This window comes from Halichoerus grypus, chromosome X (genome assembly GCF_964656455.1).
Source record: "Halichoerus grypus chromosome X, mHalGry1.hap1.1, whole genome shotgun sequence".
In the NCBI taxonomy this organism is placed as follows: domain Eukaryota; kingdom Metazoa; phylum Chordata; class Mammalia; order Carnivora; family Phocidae; genus Halichoerus; species Halichoerus grypus.
In genome coordinates, this window is record NC_135727.1 from 105091178 (window position 1) to 105111057 (window position 19880).

At 37.2% G+C, this 19880-nt stretch overlaps 1 protein-coding gene across 9 annotated transcripts in view; it reads left to right on the forward strand.

Annotated features, from left to right (window-relative positions):
• Positions 1–19880, forward strand: part of DMD (dystrophin) — a 2185421-nt gene that overhangs the window by 1364579 nt on the left and 800962 nt on the right. For all 9 annotated transcript variants that reach the window (XM_078064107.1, XM_078064109.1, XM_078064106.1 and 6 more), the window contains one exon: positions 16218–16393. In XM_078064107.1, the coding sequence (XP_077920233.1) occupies positions 16218–16393 (176 nt within the window). The remainder of the gene's footprint in view (positions 1–16217; positions 16394–19880) is intronic.

The following is a 19880-nucleotide window of genomic DNA, read 5'->3' on the forward strand; positions in this document are numbered from 1 at the left end:
GGATTAATCCTCTTCCTTTTTTAAAAAATAACTTTTCACATTGAGAATGTGGTATTTTCTTCAAATGTAGGATACAAAACTTACCTTATTTGTTCATTTCTACTGATTAAAACATCTCAAGTGCTTATGTAAGGGTGCAAATCGAGTTTTAGGTTTTTTTTGATTTATACACTTCTTTAATTCACAAAGGATTTGAGACAGCGTATAACAAAATTTCGAACTAGAAAATGAAATAATAGAAAAAAAAAATGGAACCAGGGGAGATACAGACTAAAGTTTTAGAATTAAGGCTAAGGAAAAGAAAAAAGCATAAATATGGAAAAAGGATAGTATAGAGTGGGAGTTTTGAGAAAATGCCTCCCTATCATGATCGTCTTTATTAGCCTTCTTTGGAGAGATAGCAAAACAAAATTAGAGCTGTTTCCAGCTATTTCCCTAAAGTGCATTTGCTATAGTAATTCTAAGTTTTCTTCCTAAAAGGCAGCATGTTCAGAGGGCATCAAGTAAACTGGACCTATGGAATTTTTAACAACTTTTCTTACCTGACATTTTCATGGTACACATTGATGTATTCAAAACTAATACGTAGAAAAATACCATTAAAGAAAGCTATAAAATGATATTAGAAGAGCTTAATATTACTTGAGAAGTGATGAATTATTATTTATAATGTTGGGTAAGTTTAATAGTATCTACTTGAGCAAATAATGTGGTGAATTATATTTTACAAGTACTGCTGTCTTAGTAGAGAAAACAAGATAACCTTACTTAAAAATACTACATTTGGATAATTCAGATACAGCACTAGGAAAGTTTACGTTGTCTGTTTTCTTATTCTTAAGTCATAAATCTAGATAAAATATTTTTGGGGGGGTAAGATTATATCAATTTATATTCCAAATGAAAATAGCATTTTTTTCTGATTAAAAAAAATATACGTTTTCATTGGAAAAATACATTTCAAATGATGAAAAAAAAACAAAAAAGCATACAAATGACTAATAATCTCATTTCCCAGAGATCTCACTTAACACTTTTCTGGATATTCATCTAGTCTAATTCTCACATGCCTCTTTTTTTAGAAATCTCCCTCTTACGTAGATTCTTCAGTGCCTCTGCATCTTATTTCCTCTTGTTCCCTTCTTGTGCAAAGACAATGGTTTTTTTGGGTTTGTTTATTTTGGGGTTTTGTTTGTTTGTTTGTTTGTTTTTTGCCGTGTCAAATACACAAAGTGGTTCATGCATCAGACCATCTTCTTTGTTCATCATTAGCCAGAGGCCCTCTACTTGTTCAGGTGGTAGGCAATTTGACATTATGCTGTTCCTTGTAGAACACGATGAAGTCCTCGCATAGTTACTTCATTTTAGGAACTGGGGACAATTTTATTAACTGAAAAATTATTTTAAGGGGCTCCTGGGTGGCTCAGATGGTTGAGTGTCTGCCTTCGGCTCAGGTCATGATCCCAGGGTCCTAGGATCGAGCCCCACATCAGGCTCCTGGCTCAGTGAGGAGCCTGCTTCTCCCTCTCCCTCTGTCTCTCTCCCTGCTCATGCTTTCTCTCTCTCTCTCTCTCTGTAGCTCTGTGTCTCAAATGAATAAATAAAATCTTAAAAAAAAAATTAAAAAAAAATTATTTTAAGTTGCATAGAAATGTGAGATGCAGTTTTCCTGCTGCAAAAGAGATTAACAGCCAGGCCCACGTGTCCACCCTAAGAACAAGTTGTGGCTCAGTTGTCTTTGTTAACGGGCATTCTTTTGCTCCTCATCCAGAAATGCTCTTTAGCAGGAAGAGATGGAAACCAGTACAGTGACTTCTTCCCATTTGTGAAAATTGGGATGATGTTTGCCCATCTCCAGTGTTAACACAGTTCATCAACAACCACTGACAGCAGGGTAGGACCATATTGTGCAGATTCTCTCATTTCCCTGGGATATAATTGGTCTGGGGCCAGAGATTTTCGCTCATTTAGAGCAGCAAGGTGCTCTTTTAAAATTCCCTCACCTATTTTGGGCTTCATTTCTTTCATACGGTTATGCCTTTTCCAGTCTGATGAACATTCTCCTTGACAGAACAGACAAGCAGAGGAGCTGAGCAGTTTTGCTCTCTGTGTCATCTTTATTCCTAATCTTCCCCCTTCTGCCCCAGTCACTGAACCTGTGTCTCTCTGGTTCTTCTTTCTCCAAGTAGAAGTGAAAAGGCCCTGGATGTTTTTTGTTTTGTTTGTTTGTTTGTTTGTTTTAACATTATACCAAGTCTCAATTCTAGGCTTGGCTTTTCCTCACTGTTTATGCAGTTCTATATTGTTTTTAAGATTTGCCCTCAGGGGCGCCAGGGTGGCTCAGATGGTTAAGCGTCTGCCTTTGGGTCAGGTCATGATCCCCGGGTCCTGGGATTGAGTCCCGCATTGGGCTCCCTGCTAGGCGGGGAGCCTGCTTCTCACTCTGCCTCTGCCTCTCTCTCTCTCTCTCTCTCTCACTCTCATGAATAAATAAATAAAACATTAAAAAAAAAAAGATTTGCCCTCAGTTATATGTCCCTTATTTTATCCCATGTTTATACATTTGTAGAATCTGAGCTCCTTTGAGGATCCCCTGTGTCGTGGCATGCATCTTGTTCAACAATCCCCCCCCGCTTTTTAAAAAAAAATACTCATTGGCGTCATTTGCTATTATGTTGTCAAAATTTTATTCTTGAAAGTCTCAAAGATCTCTTGAATCATTTTATCTTTTAAAATTTAAGATCATGGGATCACGATGTTATTTTCCCCTTCTTACTCTAATAAACATACCACACCACGCATACAAACACACTTTGCTAAAATACAGATGCCACTTTATTTATCTTCTAGTTTGTCCAAATTGAACCTATATAACCTGATTAGTCTTCTGAACCTTTTTTTTTTTTTTAAAGATTTTATTTATTTATTCACGAGAGACAGAGAGAGAGAGGCAGAGGGAGAAGCAGGCTCCCAAGGAGCAGAGAGCCCGATGTGGGGCTCGATCCCAGGACCCTGGGATCATGACCTGAGCCGAAGGCAGATGCTTAACCATCTGAGCCACCCAGGCGCCCAGTCTTCTGAACCTTTTTAAATTCTGTCTGCAAATGACTGACCTTTGCCAAGGAGACAGTCTTAATTCTTCTCTTTATAAGAAGTATCTACAGGTACTGTGTGAAGTGGGAGAGAAAGAATTTAAACTTGTACATTTTCATTGTTAACATGGCTAAAATAGTGTTTGAGCAGAGAAAAGTACTTGAAAGTGACATGTTCTTATTTCTTAATAGAAGTAAAATTTATATAAGATGAAACAGATTTATTTGGGAGGGGAAGAAGAGTTGATTCCTACAAAAAATCTGAACCTGTTGAATTTAGTTGATTTCATTCTGTCAGGATATTCTGAGTAGTATTCAGATTTTGCTCTGTAATTTACTTTCCATGCTTTCTTGCTCTGTATGACCGTAGCAAGTATGTAAGGAAATACAGAATAATGCCCCTGGAACTGGAAAACAAATAGATAATGTGTTCAGTTTAACTTCCATTTCTTCTACTCATAAAACCAGTACTTCAGTAAAAACATTGCCATCACTTCATGCCATCTTCTGGTCAATTCCTACCCCCATAGGCACCTATTATTTTTATTTCTATCACCATACTTTACTTTTGTCTATTATTGATTTCATATAAATGGAATCATGCAGTATGTAGTATTTTGATCAACAAAATATTTTTGAGGTTCATCCATGTTGTTAATGTATCAGTAGTTCATTCCTTCTTATTGCTGGTTAATATTTCATTGTAAAAATATACCACGATTTGAGGTGCCTGGGTGGCTCACTTGGTTAAGTGTCTGATTCTCGATTTCAACTCAGGTCATGATCTCAGGGTTGTGAGATCGAAATCCGGCTCTGTGCTGGGTGTGGAGCCTGCTTAAGAAGCTTTCTCTCCTTCTCCCTCTGCCCCTCCCCCTTCTCTTCCCTCCTAAAATATGCGCGCGCACACACACACACAGACCATGATTTGTCTGTCTCTTCTGTTCCTGGACTGTCAAGCTTCTCTCAGTTTGGAGATAGTAGGAATAAAGATGCTATGAATGTTTGGGGAGAAGTCTTTTTATGAGTATTTTCATTTCCTTTGAGAGTGGAATGGCTAGGTCAAGTATTTAACTTTGTAAGATACTGCAAAAACAGTTTTCTGAAGCGGCTGTGTCATTATATACCTGAACCAGTCATGGTGGAGAGCTCCCTTTGCTCTCCATTCTCACCAATATTTGATCTTAACAGTTCTTTTCAACTGTGCCATTTTATGGGATATAAAGTGACATCTTGTCACGGTCTTCATTTGTGTCACTCTGATGACTAACAGAAGTGAACTTCTTTTCATGTATTTGTCGTTCATGAGCAGAGATCATATCTGTTGAAGACAGTGCCCTTCCTATTGGGTGAAAGTAATATTATTTTGAGGTTACTGGTATAACTTGGAAATTGGGAAGGATAGACACATTGTCCTACTTGGTTTCTTTTCTTTTTCTTTTCTCTGAAGACTAGCGCAAAGCATCATTGCTGCTTGGGTAGCAGTGCCTCGGCTTTGTAAAAACACTGCTCCATGGCCACGAATATGGAGTGCTGAATATTTTAATTTTCTTTGACCAGCTGCTGCATATAGCCTCTTCAGAGCCATCAGCACTAATTTGTTGGTTAAAGCCTACTAGGTCTTTAAAAATACAGAGAAATGACTTAATCATTCTTTTTACTATATGTATTATGCTCATTCATTTGGTCACCAGACTTTTACTGGTTCACCTGGTGGGAAGCTCAAAAGATGAAGAAGATAGTGTCCCTGCACTGAAGAAATTCAAAAACTTTCAATCAAAATAAAGACCTTTAATTTTATAGAGACTGTGAAAAACATCCTAAAGTAGACATAATAGGGGCGCCTGGGTGCCTCAGTCGTTAAGCATCTGCCTTAGGCTCAGGTCATGATCCCAGAGTTCTGGGATCAAGCCCCACATCGGGCTCCCTGCTCAGCGGGAAGCCTGCTTCTCCCTCTCCCACTCCCCCTGCTTGTGTTCCCTCTCTCGCTGTCTCTCTCTGTCAAATAAATAAAATCTTTACAAAAAAATAAATAAATAAAGTAGACATAATGGATAAGCAGTAGGATTTGACAGGACAATTTCTAGTTGAAAATTTATTTGTAAGAGACATGGTATTTGGAGTGTGTCTTCATTTATCCATTTAACAAACATGTTTGAGGCACTACCATGCAGCACGTTCTTTGCTAAGTACTAGAGCGAGAAAAAAAAACAAAACGGTGAGGGCATTCATATGGAGAGAGGTCTCCAGAAAAGCCATGGTATGACTGTGAGTTGTCCAGGTGTGCTGAAGTCATGGATGAGGAATTGGCGAGTCACTTTGGGAAGCCTAGGAATGTTTCTTCCAGGAATGCTATGAGGTTCCGAATGTTATCTGAGCTGTTTTGGGCTTCATCAGGCAGGTACTGAGGATTCAGTATGAGTATTTCAGCAGGAAATAACTAACCCCCAGAGCTATCCATCGGGAGAACTGATGTGCAAAGACTATGTAAGATGTTTGGGAGTGTGAAGGGTTAAGGGAAATCAGTTCAGAGGAGGTGTTACTTACATAGGTGAAACATAGGTGAAATATGAAAATACGTTTTCGACTGGGGAGAAAACGTGGAATTAACTGGTTAATAGGTATAACAGGATCAGTAGAACTTGGACTGGGGAAAAGAAAGAAAGGGATAAAACCCAGATGAACTGGTGGTAGGAATGTGGGTGGGTCACTGGGAGAATATAGATGTCATTCAAACAATAAGTCAACAAGAGAAACCCATTTCAGAATTATGTTAATGTTGTCTTGAAAACGTTTCCTTTGAGGTTCAAATCAACTGAAATTGTGCAGAAATGCTAGGCAATAGTTAAGAAGGAAGCTTCACTAGAGATAAAAAAAATTTAGAAAACATTAGCATTTGATAACTGAATCTTTTCCTCTACAGAAACTATATTTTGTAAGGAACCACTGGAGTTGGTTTTCACCTCTTTTTACAACTATCCCTGATCTTTTAGGGAATCACATGGATAATTCTGGAATTTTTAACAAGAGACATCCTTAAGTCCTCTGGCTCTTTTATTCTTAGGTTGCTCTGGTTTGTGTATAGTTCAATAAGGTACAGATTGTTGACATTGTACAAATATGTTAATAACAGAACCCATTCTTTTGCCTGATTTGTCTGATTTCCAGAGGATAGTCTCAGTCAGTAATAGATACACAGATGTGTTTTACTGTCTCACCTTCTAGTCTAATTCCATGAAGAAGAGCATTACCCTATAACAGATAATGAGTTGGAAACTAAGAAAGCCAACCTCAGAAAGTAAGGCTTTAAAAAAAAACAGCTTGTTTTTAATGCCTATATAACTTGATGAGAGGAACATAGAAGGCTTAGTGATACCCAACATGTGCTTAGAGGTGGATTGTTAGTTGATGTCTTGGGGGTTTTGTAATCTGAGCTAAATGCTTAAAATCAATTAATTGATGTTACACACAGAGATCTGTTTTTATCCCTCTTTATTTTATTTCTGGGCCTTTCCATTCTCAAGAGCATGGAAAACAAAACCTTACCTTGATAACTTGTTATTTGTGATACGAGACAAGACTTTGGTAAAACACAATTATTTTTAATGTCTCTTTTCCATACCAGGGTGTTATATATATTTCAGAATTTTACTTATGAACCTTTCTCAAGTGGGAAGCCATTCAAGGGTACTATAATATCTTGTCTAGTCTTGCACTCAATTTATCAACAAATAGTTCTTGAGCAATTATTAAGGTAAGCAATGCCCAGCACTGTGCCTGGCAATATAAAGAATGAAGAAGACTGTCCTCAGTCATGTATAATTTTAATTACCATGATGTTTATGTTTCTTTTCCCATCTCCCAAATACGGATATAGACACGTGTACACATATCATCATACTGCTAATCACACAATTGATCTATCTTGTTCACGTAGCATCTCCATAGCTATGTTATAGCTCTCCTCTGTTAAGTTGAGTAATGACAGGAAAAGACAAGACTATTTATCGCTGTAAAGGCATCAGATACAGAGTAGTTACCTAAGTATTTGTTGGAGTGAATCACATTGAAGATAATACTTACTCACATTGAACATTTTACCTACATTAACCAATCATTTAGAGATTATGCCAAAGCTAGGGCACATAAAATTCCTCTGAAGAGAAAAAAGAGGGAGTCTGAAGGGAAAAGTTAAATTCCTGATTTCTTACACAGCAGCATGAATATATTTTTAAATCCTCATTGCCCATTGATATTTAGCAGTGGATGGGTAGAACTTAGGATGGGTAGATAAAAGCAACTTCAATGAGAGCAATACTCTTATTTTTTTTCAAATGTTCTAGGCAATCATACTGCCTCTGAACTTTCTACATTATATGAGTCATGAGATAGACCCATGGATCTCTTTGCCAGCAAATGAAAATAAAATGTAGCAATCTACAGACATAACAAGGGTCAGTAATGACAGTGTTACTCCTCTCACTCCCCTATGTAGCAGTTGTCAGGCAAATTATTCAGGAAGTCCCAAAATATGTTTGAATTACAAAATCTCCCTTTGAAATTAACCTTACTGTTTTCAATGAAAATGGGGAATCCAACCACCTTCAGAGCCAAACCCACATGATGAATCTTAGACTTAGCTCGGCCAATAATTATCTCAGTTATATTTTCAAACCTAATTTTTCCTCTGCCGTTCAGTCCGGTATCCCCCATCTGCCTAGTCGATATCCTTCCCTTCCCTCACATCTCCAGTGAAGGGCTAAATCCTATTTACCTCCCAAATATCAACTGTTTCCAACCACTTCTATCTCTCCCACTACTTCCCCATCCACACTACCATTTCCCTTCCCTTAACTACAGTGACATCTCCTACTTGGTCTTCTTCCTTTTACTCCAGAGCTTCTCCAATCCATTCTTTCTACTGCAGGCAGCAATAACCGGCACCTGGCAGAGTGCCTGGCCCATAGGAGGTACTCAGTAAATAGTGATTTAGTCAGTGAATGCCCCGCTTAGTGAAAATACTTCGTAAGCGTGGAAAGTACAAATAGGAAACTCCAGCTTTTCAAAGCCAATGAGATTTGACTTTTAATCAGATATTTCCAGTCCTTAATTCCATTTACAGATCATCTTGTTTTTTTTTAAAAAAAAAAAAAAGTTATATTGCTTTTTTCATACACTCACTATGCTTTTTATACCCACCAAATGGCTTTCGAATAAATATTTGTGTGGCTCCAGATTGGTAAAACCTCTAGAAAGAAGGAGGAATTTTAAAATGATCCATGTCTCCTTTCAAGTATTCTGTCTTAGAGTGAGCATTTTCTGGTTGCATGCGATATGTTCCATGATGAAATATCTCACATCTTTTTACAACCACCCTAATAATTTTTAAAAGAAATTTATGGCTGAAATCATATGTTCTATTACCAGGATCTCTTATTAAGAGAGCAAGCATGTTCTCTGTATTTAAGAGTCCGGTGGTTTTTTTGTCTTTTTTCTTTGTTTGTTCTTTCCTTAAATCCCACATATGAGTGAAATCATACGGCATTTGTCTTTCTCTGTCTGACTTATTTAACGTAGCATAGTACCCAATAGATCTACCCATGTTGTTGCAAATGGCAAGATCTCATTCTTTTTTTTTTTTTTTTGGCTGAGTAACATTCCTTTGTATGTATGTACTACATTTATATCCATTTATCTGTGGATAGATACTTGGAAGGGAGGTGAGTGGGGGAGGAATGGGTACAATAGATAATGGGGATCAATAGTACACTTAATCATGATGAGCATTGAGTAATGTATACAATTATTGAATCGTATTATACACCTGAACTTAATATAACACTGTATGTTAATTTCACTTCAGTTAAAAAAAAACAAGCATGGTCATAGAGAAGAACCTCCTTTTGATCAGAGAAAAGTCAATTTGTTTTCATAACAAATCTATGTAAATAGAGAGGAAAAACAACTCTTAAATGTTCCTGGTTAGTTCTCCTGAAGTTCTAATGAATGATTTAGAAGCCAAGAAAGATTGAACAAATCTGTGAACCTAGAGAGGCCTATCATTGATTTTTTACTCACTAAAACCTATTAACTTTGCAAAGTTGTGTACTTTATAACAACAGTTTTCTTTAAAGCAAAGACCACTAATTCAGATTCCTTCAGAGTAGAATGCATGCCTGCCCCACCCATACTTACTAAAGTTCTAATGCCAAATCATGTCTGAGGACAGATTTAACTTACAGTCTCTAGTATCAGAGCCCCAAAGGCAGAGATTTAACATATATACTTTTTTCTTCTTTTGGAATGTCTGCTTGAAATTAAAGAATGTATATTTTGGGGATTTTCTGCCCAGGGCATTATTTCGTGGGAAAGAAAAAAAAAAACGCCTGAGATAACCTTTCAAAACATTTAGTACTTAAAGTACCAAATACCATTTGGTATTCACATTAATAGCAGTGACAATAATGACTGTATATATCACTGATGTGGATGAGATAAACACATCCAAAGGAAATTTCATTGTAATTTGATATTAGGTAAATGTCCCATTAAAATAAATAGCTACTGTGCATAATTTTCCTTTAGTTCATTGGCAGGATGTTTGCTTGGGAAAAGGAGCAGTCTAATTCTAGTGTTAAAAGGAATTCTCATTATTCTTTTATAGCAACCATTATGAGGAGCAGTTAGGGAAGGGTATGTGTACCAACCAGCAAATCTGCTATCACATCACCCAGGAAAAAGAGGGTATTAGATAAAATCTAACAAGACCCCCCCCTTCCTGCCTCCAAGTCCTGCAACAAATTAACAACAACATACTTATGGTTTGGGCATTATTATTCGTCAAGCACAATAAATGTTTACTGAAATGCAAATAAAATTAGACCAGGAGAAGAATAGGAAGAAAACGGTGCATTTTATTTTGGGTTGATCGTTTGTTAAAGACTGTTCCTCTTTGATTTGACTTATTTTGCAAATTACTAATAAAAGATCTGTAGGTCCTCAGATGAAAGTTGAACCTGAGATACAGTTTAAATTTGAATTCATATTTTATGATCAAAAGAAGAAAAAACTATTTTACTGAATCCTCAGCCGTAAAGTCTAATGTAGACATGAATGCTACCAACAAATGATACTAAATAGAAATATTTTACAAATACCTACACAGTGGAGAGGCACTTAGCTCTCCCTGGCCTCTTAAAGGGTCCAGCAGAAGAGGGAACATTTAATCTGAGCATGGCAGGTGAGTTATGACTTTGACCTGCAAAACTTAGCGGGACCATCAAGTAAGTGGAAGGCCATTTAGTTTTACGGGGAGTTGGAGCTAAGGGTGGAAGTGGGGAGCAGCAGTCCAGCAGGCTGCAAAAGCAGAGGGGAAAAGAGGCTGCAGAGGCCCTTTAGGCCTTCCTCGGTCAGCTAGTGTTTGGACTTTAGCTTGTGGTTAATAAGTAGGCATTATTCTCCATATCCTCATTCTAGGTGCCTGAACTTGGCCTTGCTTCTTGCCTCCTACCACTTTCATTCTTTACTCAAAAATTGTCATTTCTCTAGGCCATGTTTCCTTTTTTTCCACTCTTTTTTTTTTTTTTTTTTAGATTTTATTTATTTATTTGGGTGAGAGAGAGAGAGAGAGTGAGCACAAGCTGGGGCATGGGGCAGTGGGAGAGGGAGAAGCAGGCTCTCCGCCGAGCAAGGAGGCCAATGCAGGCCTCTATCCCAGGACCCTGGGATCATGACCTGAGCTGAAGGCAGACACTTTACCGACTGAACCACCCAGGTGCCCTTCACTCCTTTTTTAGATACACCATTTTTCTACTCTTGCCTCCCTCTCCCTCTTTTAAATCCTGCATTTCCCAAATTCCAGCCATCTTTCAGTGCTTGTCACTGTCCTCATGAGATCCTCTCCCAGGGTCATCCGGTCTTCTGCCAGGATGGAGTCAGCCAGTCGACGAATGGGCTAAGTTGAATGTGTCTTGTCACTGAGCCTGCTGTATGCTTTGGGTATTTGTCCATTTATGTTGCTTCCTTACAAAAATTCGTCATCTGATAAAATTTGAATACTTTCTGAGGCATATCAAAACCTCTAAAGGCAGTGGTGACTATGTACTGTTAAGAATCAACGTGAGAAACAGACTCGTTTAATTTATCTTTGAGAAAAGGACCAGAAACTATTTTTCAGACTCTTACTTGAATTCTAGGGACTGACAAAGAGAAAACAGTGGGAATGATCTTAAGCAGGACAGAAAGGGTAAAGCAGTAAAAGATAACACATCATATTTTTATGAAATCACACAGTAGAATTTTCTCCGGCGGTTTCATCAGTGTCCAATGTTCCTATTCTTATATGTTTTCATTTGACCAGTGAGTGAACGGAGTCAGTGATTAATCTGTCTCCAAGGAAATCTTTAACGAAATTACAATTAAATCACAGGATTGCATTCTTGACGCATCTACTTGGTCAATGAAGGTTTGTTTTTTTCCTCTTCGGTTTCCCTCAGTCTTGATCTTTTCTCCCAATCTCTTTTATCCCTCTGTTTTCCTCTTCCGCCTAGTTTGTGGTATTTGGCCAGTTCTTTAACTCCTACCCAGCTTATCCAGTTTTGTCATTGTACAATTTCCCATAACTGCTTCTTAGCTTATTCGTTTTCTTTATTGGTCACATTTTATGTTCCATTTTTTGTGCTTTCATACAGTTTTGAAAAGTTTGGCAAATACACTTTTTTAAATGTATGTAATGTTTTCGTATAAAACATACTGACTGCTTTTGCCTCATATTCTCTCCTCTGTAAAAATGTAGCAGTTCTGGGGTGCCTGGGTAGCTCAGTCGTTAAGCATCTGCCTTCGGCTCGGGTCATGATCCCAGGGTCCTGGGATCGAGCCCCGCATTGGGCTCCCTGCTCGGCGGAAAGCCTACTTCTCCCTCTCCCACTCCCCCTGCTTGTGTTCCCTCTCTCGCTCTGTCTCTGTCAAATAAATAAACAAAATCTTTAAAAAAAAAAAAATGTAGCAGTTCCTTCCTTGTCCATAATTTCTCTGACTTTCCCTCGATTTAACCAGACTTGAGGGACTTAAATGTGTCATTTTCTGTAATTTAGGAACATTTCTCCGTTTAAAAAGCATACAAGAAGTTGAGATAATGCAGTAACTATGAAACATGTCTCTCCTGCTCACTCACCCCTTCCACGTGTCTCTTGCCTACTCTTTCTTCAGTGGTGAATCTATTTTGTACTCCTTTGTCCCCTTACCTCCAGAGATTCTGATGCAGTCAGCCAACGGTGGAATTCTGGGCTTTTATATTTTGAAAAAGTTCCCTAGGGAAGTCTGATATGGAATCCTTATTAAGAATGATGCTTTCATAGCAGAATGAAAACACAATAAGCTTTCTAACTGTGATGAATAATCCAATAGATTTAATTATGATTCTCTTTCTGTCCCAAACTAAGACTAGATGTTAATTGCCAGAGAAATAGATAAGGATGTCTATGACAACAGAACATTAGTATGATATCAAAGCTTGGACATTTTGCTGGTAGTGAATAATTTAGTGCTTAAAATATTTAGAAGCTATAGAATTAAAATTAATTTGTTTTTCCCTAAGTGAATAAAGTTGATTGAGGTTTTACATTTATTACATCAAATTTTATCTTCTTTGGGCTCAGAGGCTAACTTGTAAAACACCACGTACACATTTTTTTACTTCCTGTTTCAATCCATTACGCCATTGTCTTATGCTTTATTACGGAAAGCTCTCCTCAAGTGGTTCATACACTGTAAATACCTCTCCTGATTACAAAATCTTCTCACACAGATGCAATAGACTATTTAATGAGCTCTCCTTTCACAAAATTAAAAAACCTGAAGGCCCTGGTTTGGGACTCTATGTAAATGAGATTTATATCTAACAATTTTAAATTATTGCTTTATTCTTAGCTATTCAATTCTCTCTCTTATCTGGGAAATAGAAAGAATAAAACCCTTGTTGATTCTACAATTGGGTTGTAAAAGTCACTGCAGCCACCAGCCATGAAGTAGAAGGGCCAAGATCAAAAATACAAAGCAGAAGAGCTGATATAAAAACAAACTGAGGGTTCTAGAGGGGAGGGGGTTGGGAGGATGGGTTAGCCTGGTGATGGGTATTGAGGAGGGCACGTTCTGCATGGAGCACTGGGTGTTATGCACAAACAATGAATCATGGAACACTATATCTAAAACTAATGATGTAATGTATGGGGATTAACATAACAATAAAAAAATTAAAAGAAAACAAACAAACAAAAAATTCTGAAGCAGCTTTAGCTTATAGCATTATAAACCACCACCAAGAATTCTTTGATTACTTAGCAAAGATTCTGTCATCCGACTACTCAGTGTGGTGTTCCTGGACCAGCAGAATTGGCGTCCCCACGAAGCTTGTTTGAAGTAGAGAATTTGGGGCCCTCCACAGAACCACTAAACCAGAATCAGCAATTTGGCAAGTTCTCTAGGAGATTCTTGTGCACTTTAAAGTTTGAGACGCAATGCTATAGCACACATCTAATACATACTCCAGGCATTTTTTCAAAATATTACGAATAGGTGTGGATATTGGACACCACTGAAGGTACAAATCAGAGTCTTAATCTTTCTTCTCTACTTTCTTGACTTCTGTCTTTTAGGCAAAGATTTTCCCATTCCAGTAGTCATACGCATGATTGCATGATCCAGCTAGTTCACAAACCCTGTAGCTTCTGCCCTAACAGTGTATTGGGTTTATCTTTTCCTTTCTGGTGCGTTATCAAAAGTCTAGTCTTACCCCAATACCAGTCTCCCAGAATCCCAGTCCTAGTGTTTTCCCTGTGTCCCTGTCTTAACCTTAGCCTGAACTCTGCCTCAGAATTATCCAGAAACACAGCTCTAGCTCCAATACTCCTGTACTTACAACGGAAGTTATTTTCTTTTGCCACCCAAAGCATTGCAAACTCCGTAATGAAAAGCCAAGTCCTCTCTGCCGAGGCCCAAGATCCACCCAGGGCTGCCCCTCTCCCTGCACTCCCCCTCCCATACAGTGACATGGAGCCCACATACATACTCCTGATCACATCATGGAAATGGCACACCATAGGCCTTGCCTCCTGCCATCTGCTAACCCCCCTGATCCTCCACGTTTCTCAGGTCTACCCATTCTTCATATTTCACATCCCCCCAGAGTCATCTTCTGTTCATCCTTCCACTGAAATCATCCCTCTTCTGGTGCATCATTTATGAGCATCTTGCTTTCTCTCTTGTATGGAGTACAACAAATTATCCTTCACAACTGTGTCTCACCTCTTCAGCTAGATTTATACTGCCTGAAACCTAGAAAATGGAACTTTTTTTTTTGAATCTCTAGGAGGCCTGATGATAAGTATTAATACTAACAATACCATGACAGTGATGAAACTGAACGTCTCCCTTCCTCCCCCACTTCCTTTATTTAGACATGCATGCGTTCCCTCAACAGATAGTTACCCAAACCTCCCATGCGCCAGATACTGGACTAAGCATTAAGGACACAGTCATGAATAGGACACAGTCTCTGACCTCAGTGAATGTCTGGTATAATAGGAATATAGACACAGTTTGTTATGAATGAGTGTACCCGTTACTAAGCAAGTAACAGTGAGTGTCACACGCCACCCCGGTGTGAATGGATGGTAAAGAGTGAGATTCAAGTAATGGTGCAAAATCAACTAGTTGCAAGGAAATACCACATGTTCACTAGAACATATCTCATGTACATGTAAGAGAGTATAGTGAGGAAGGCTTATGAACAGTTCGATAACTGCATAGTTTTATGTTCATTTGAGGCACTGTGGTCCCTGGAATAATGGCCTTGTTATCATTTTTGCTGATTGATTGAGTCTTTTAACTGTTAAAGTTATACTACCAGAAATTCTAGTATTCAAAATAATATTACACGAAAGTAGTAAAAAAAAATTCTTTATGTGGAGTAAGAATCTTAGATTTGACCCAGTCTCAGAAGACATGCATCCATTCATTTATTTGGCAAGCATGGACTGGCATTTACTATGTCCTTGGTATTGGCTCAAAAGACAGGGAAATATAAGAATACAAGATCATGAGAATCACATCTATCAGGTAAGTGTTCTGCATACTAACTTTATGCTATTAGTATGTGGGAATTTGTGAGCCCTTTTGATTTAAATGTGGTAAGGATCTCAAGTTCTCAGATCATTTCATTTTCTAACCTGCAGATTTAGTACTGGATTATTTTAATTGCCTAAAACATTCTGGATGATCTTTAAAAAAAAAAAAAAATAGTAGAGTGCCATTTTTATGTAATGGTAAAGAGCATTTTTGTTTTTATATATATTTGGTTGTAGTAGTCTCTTTTTTAATGACACTCCTTTTCTGTTACTCTTAAAATTTCATTCAGGATAAAAAGTGGAAGGTATTTCATCTTGACATCATCAATGACTCATAAAAATGTTCTGGTGGCTATAGATTATTTTTAAATTTATCACTGTACCTTAGGGATTTTTTGATAGGCTGCCCCTGAAAGCAATTAATTCTGTTTTATGTGGTTTTATAATGCAAAATACCTTGATGGAAACAGAATTTGAAATAAATTTCCTTCTAATATAGCAATGAATTTTTGCTTAAGTATCTCTAGAGGTTGTTTTTTTTTTTTTTTAAATACTATGGCTAAAGTATGTTTGTTCTTTTTCACCTCTCCTATCGACAGTCATTAAGAAATCGAAATACTTTTTTCATGTTGAAATTTTACAACACTTCATAGACTATTAAACGTGGAACATCCTTGTGGGGACAAGAAATCGAATTTGCTCTTGAGAAGGTTTCCAACTAATTGATTTGTAGGACATTATACCATCGTCTAGCTGACAAGCTTTACAAATAGAAAGACCGGAGCTGAACTGAGAGGGTGCTTTTTTTACTGACACATAAAAGGTGTCTTTCTGTCTTGTAGCCTTTGGATATAGGCATGTCAGTTTCATAGAGAAACTTTCACACGGCGCTTTTTTATTTCTTTCTCTCCCCGTAGAACCACATGTGGTAGCACATTGTTAAATCTTTTCTCAAATAAAAAGACGTAGGGCTTCATTTTTGTTTTGCCTTTTTGGTATCTTACAGGAACTCCAGGATGGCATCGGACAGCGGCAAACTGTTGTCAGGGTATTGAATGCGACTGGGGAAGAAGTAATTCAACAGTCCTCCAAGACAGATGCCAGCATTCTGCAAGAAAAACTGGGAAGCCTGAATCTGCGGTGGCAGGAGGTCTGCAAACAGCTGGTAGAAAGAAAAAAGAGGTAGGATAACAGATAAAAATAGGAATCCTAAAATTTTAGCAGAGCTATTTAAGCTATCCTCTAAAAAAGACTCTGTGAAAGATTGGAACCAGGGTGAAAAGCAGTAAGGGGAAGGAGCCCCTCAACTGTTAATCAGTAACAATAATGAATTTGTTTTCTGTGTCTCATGTCCTGAAACATGTAGCTGCTGCTAGTGAAATAGCACTTTGCTATTTTAAACTTTGAAGTGTGTTTTAAACACCAAGCGATTGTTCAAATATGAACATCTTCAGTATATTCCGGTTTTAACAAGCTGAGGCTCATTTATTTGAAAGAAGATGACAAAAGGAAATAACAAATGACTATTTTGTAGGAAAGACTGCGATTTGGCTAGATTTTTGAACAGCTATAAATGTGACTCTGATACTCAAAACCAAGATGGTCATATTTACTTTTTAGTTCCACTACATTTGTCAGTACATGCTTGAAGAGGGACTTGGGCCGACAATGGTCAAATCTAAAGGGGCAAAAAAATAAAGGGGCAAACAAAACCTCAGAAAGGTTATTGCTGAATTCAGTCATCTTTTAACTTTCCTTTGGAAGGTCCTGAAAGCCCAGAATGCCAAATGTATGCTGCCGCACTTGGAAGGCATAGATATTTTTATAAATGGGATTTTGCATTATGCTTCCAGTGGTTGATGCTAATGTTGCCTTTTTCATAAGGGAGAACTTGGCCTTTATTTACCAAATGAGACTATTGTTTTGAACAATGAAAACTCCCTTCTATTGCCAAGCTCTTGCTTCCTACCTATCATCTACATACTAGGTGGTTTTTAATATTCAGAAAGCTAGGACAACTCGTTGATGAACGTCTTTGGTGAGGATATATTAGAAAGGTTTCAGAATTAGGTCCATTGTCTTTGCCCACCTCCTCTTGGCGCCTTTGCTCCTGTCGCATTATTCAAAAAGTAGATAAAATTCATATTCCTCTACAAAAGGGATGCTTTACTTAACCTGCACACACACACACACACACCTCTTGATAAAGTTTAAAAATAATAGCATCATCTAAAAACATTTTTAGTTTGAATCTTGGCTTAGAAAATAATTATAATTTTTTCTTAAAGATTTTTATTTATTGAGAGAGAGAGAGAATGAGAGAGAGAGCATGAGAGGGGGGAGGGGCAGAGGGAGAAGCAGACTCCCCGCCGAGCAGGGAGCCCGATGCGGGACTCGATCCCAGGACCCTGAGATCACACCTGAGCTGAAGGCAGACACTTAACTGACTGAGCCACCCAGCGCCCTAGAAAATAATTATAATTTTTATAGAGATAATGGAAAATAAAGGTCTAAACTTGGTGGTGAAACTGCTTCCTTGGGAAAATCATATACTTTTTTCCCCACATTGAAATCTCTCTATTAAACACACAACTATATCATTACTTAAATAACTGATATGTTTAGACTATGAGCAGGTTTAAACCTGTATAATATCATTTCTGAACTAAAGTCAATCCAGTCTAAAATAAGATGTTAACAAATGGGCAGATTAAGGAAAATTGCATAGCCTGCTCTAAAAATTAATAACTTGAATTCATAAAGTAGATTAAATGGGTTGGAAGACTTTTTATTATATATAAAGTATTGTTTCCCATCTCTAAATATCCTGCTCATATTATGTTTAAATACAACATGTCAATATTTTCTCTGATAACAAGTTTTTAAAAATTCACGTGAAAAAGTGATCTATTACTGACTTCTAAATGAAAATCAGAACTTAGAAACATAGGGCCTTATGACTGTTTGACCAAATAAGCTCTAAAATTTTAGATCCTTCTAAGTTTACAAGAAAGTAGTGTATGCTGACACTGTGATGAAATATTACACAAATTGTAGGTTAATTACAGCTAGGGATTTGGCTGTAACTTGTTAGAAATATTTTTCCATTTAAACATTTTGACCTACATTAAATATTGCACTTTTGTGCTTTAAAAAGTCAAGATCAGCTTCCTTGAGGGTTTTTTTTTTTTAACTCAGCTTTTAAAGTTGTCTACTTCACGCTACATTTTAAAAATAAATGTTAGCATATTTAAATTTCCACTGAGATCAGTTTCATGGCATACTTCCTCAGAATTTTTGTATCATTTAAATTTTATGAAATGTAAAAAAGTAATAAAATAGAAGTGCCTTTTCTACCAATACACTAACAGCTATTTCCAAGCAGCCAGTAGCAAATAAAGTAAAAGTAAAAAAATATATATATAAAGAATATGTTAACCTAACAATAGTGGAAGAGCTGTAATCATGAAACTATTATTCATCAATGCCATGCTTTCACTGCAACCCAAGGAAAAGTCAGCAGGAACCAGAAGTTATTTATTGCACAGGTGAAAAATAAAATGACTATTCAAGTTGACATCAGTATTCTCAGTTTGCAATGGGCTTTAAATGCAGCTGTTGGAAATATTTCATGTTTCCTAGTCCATGTACACATACAAAAGAAAGTACACAATTTAAGCAGAAAAAAAAAATCTGCAAAACTGGAGCCTTACAGCTACATAATTTTAAACCCTTCTTTTTGAAAATGCAAGATATCAGAAATATGAGCAGAAAAATCCCAGAACAAATTCAAATAGCAGTGGACATCCATTAAGGTTAGTTTATGTTGGAAGTAAATGAAGTATAAAATGCAGTCAATTAGGTATACAATTGAAGACAAAATTCACTGTTGCCTCAATTATGTAGCAGAGGAACTGGATAGCATCTATAGGTTTAAGCATGACAGTATAATGAGTTTAATGATGGCTTAGCCACCAATATGGCCTTTGTAAATGAAGAAGATGCAAATGAAAATTTATCAGCCATAAAGGAAATCATAGGCTAAAACAAAGCAAGCCTATGTAATGAGGATTCTTAAGCCCAGGTCCATTGGTAGGATTCAAGGGGTGCCATGAGCTTGAATTGTAAAAAAAATACCTCTGTTTTTGCTAACCTCTAATGGAAATTGAGCATTCTCTTCCATTTTGAATAAAGGCAACAAACCAGAGTAATACTAGGAGTACCTGTGAAATCACAGATATTTTTATATTTCAGTAGAGTAGCTACACATATCTCAAAGTATTGTTCACCGTTATCACTCATCAAAATTGTACCAGTTATCAGATCTTCCATAAGATCTTATCTATGTGTTAATAATAAACAAGCACATGTATTGCTATATCACAAAAAATATTTTCTAGTAGGTTTATAACCGTATTTCAATACAATTGACTTTCTTCGGAGTTCTTGGCTTTTTATATTCTGGACTTAAAAATATGATTCTGAGAAGAGTCCCAGGCATCGCCAGATCGCCAGAGGGCTCCATGGCATAGGGAAAAAAGGATCTTAACTATTTCTGGCTAGCTGTTTTTCTGCCCAGACCTCATTATCATGTACTGTGGTCTCAGTCCTTTTAATGATGTCGTCACTATCTTCATACACTCCTTTTTTTCTGGATATCCCAGGAGAT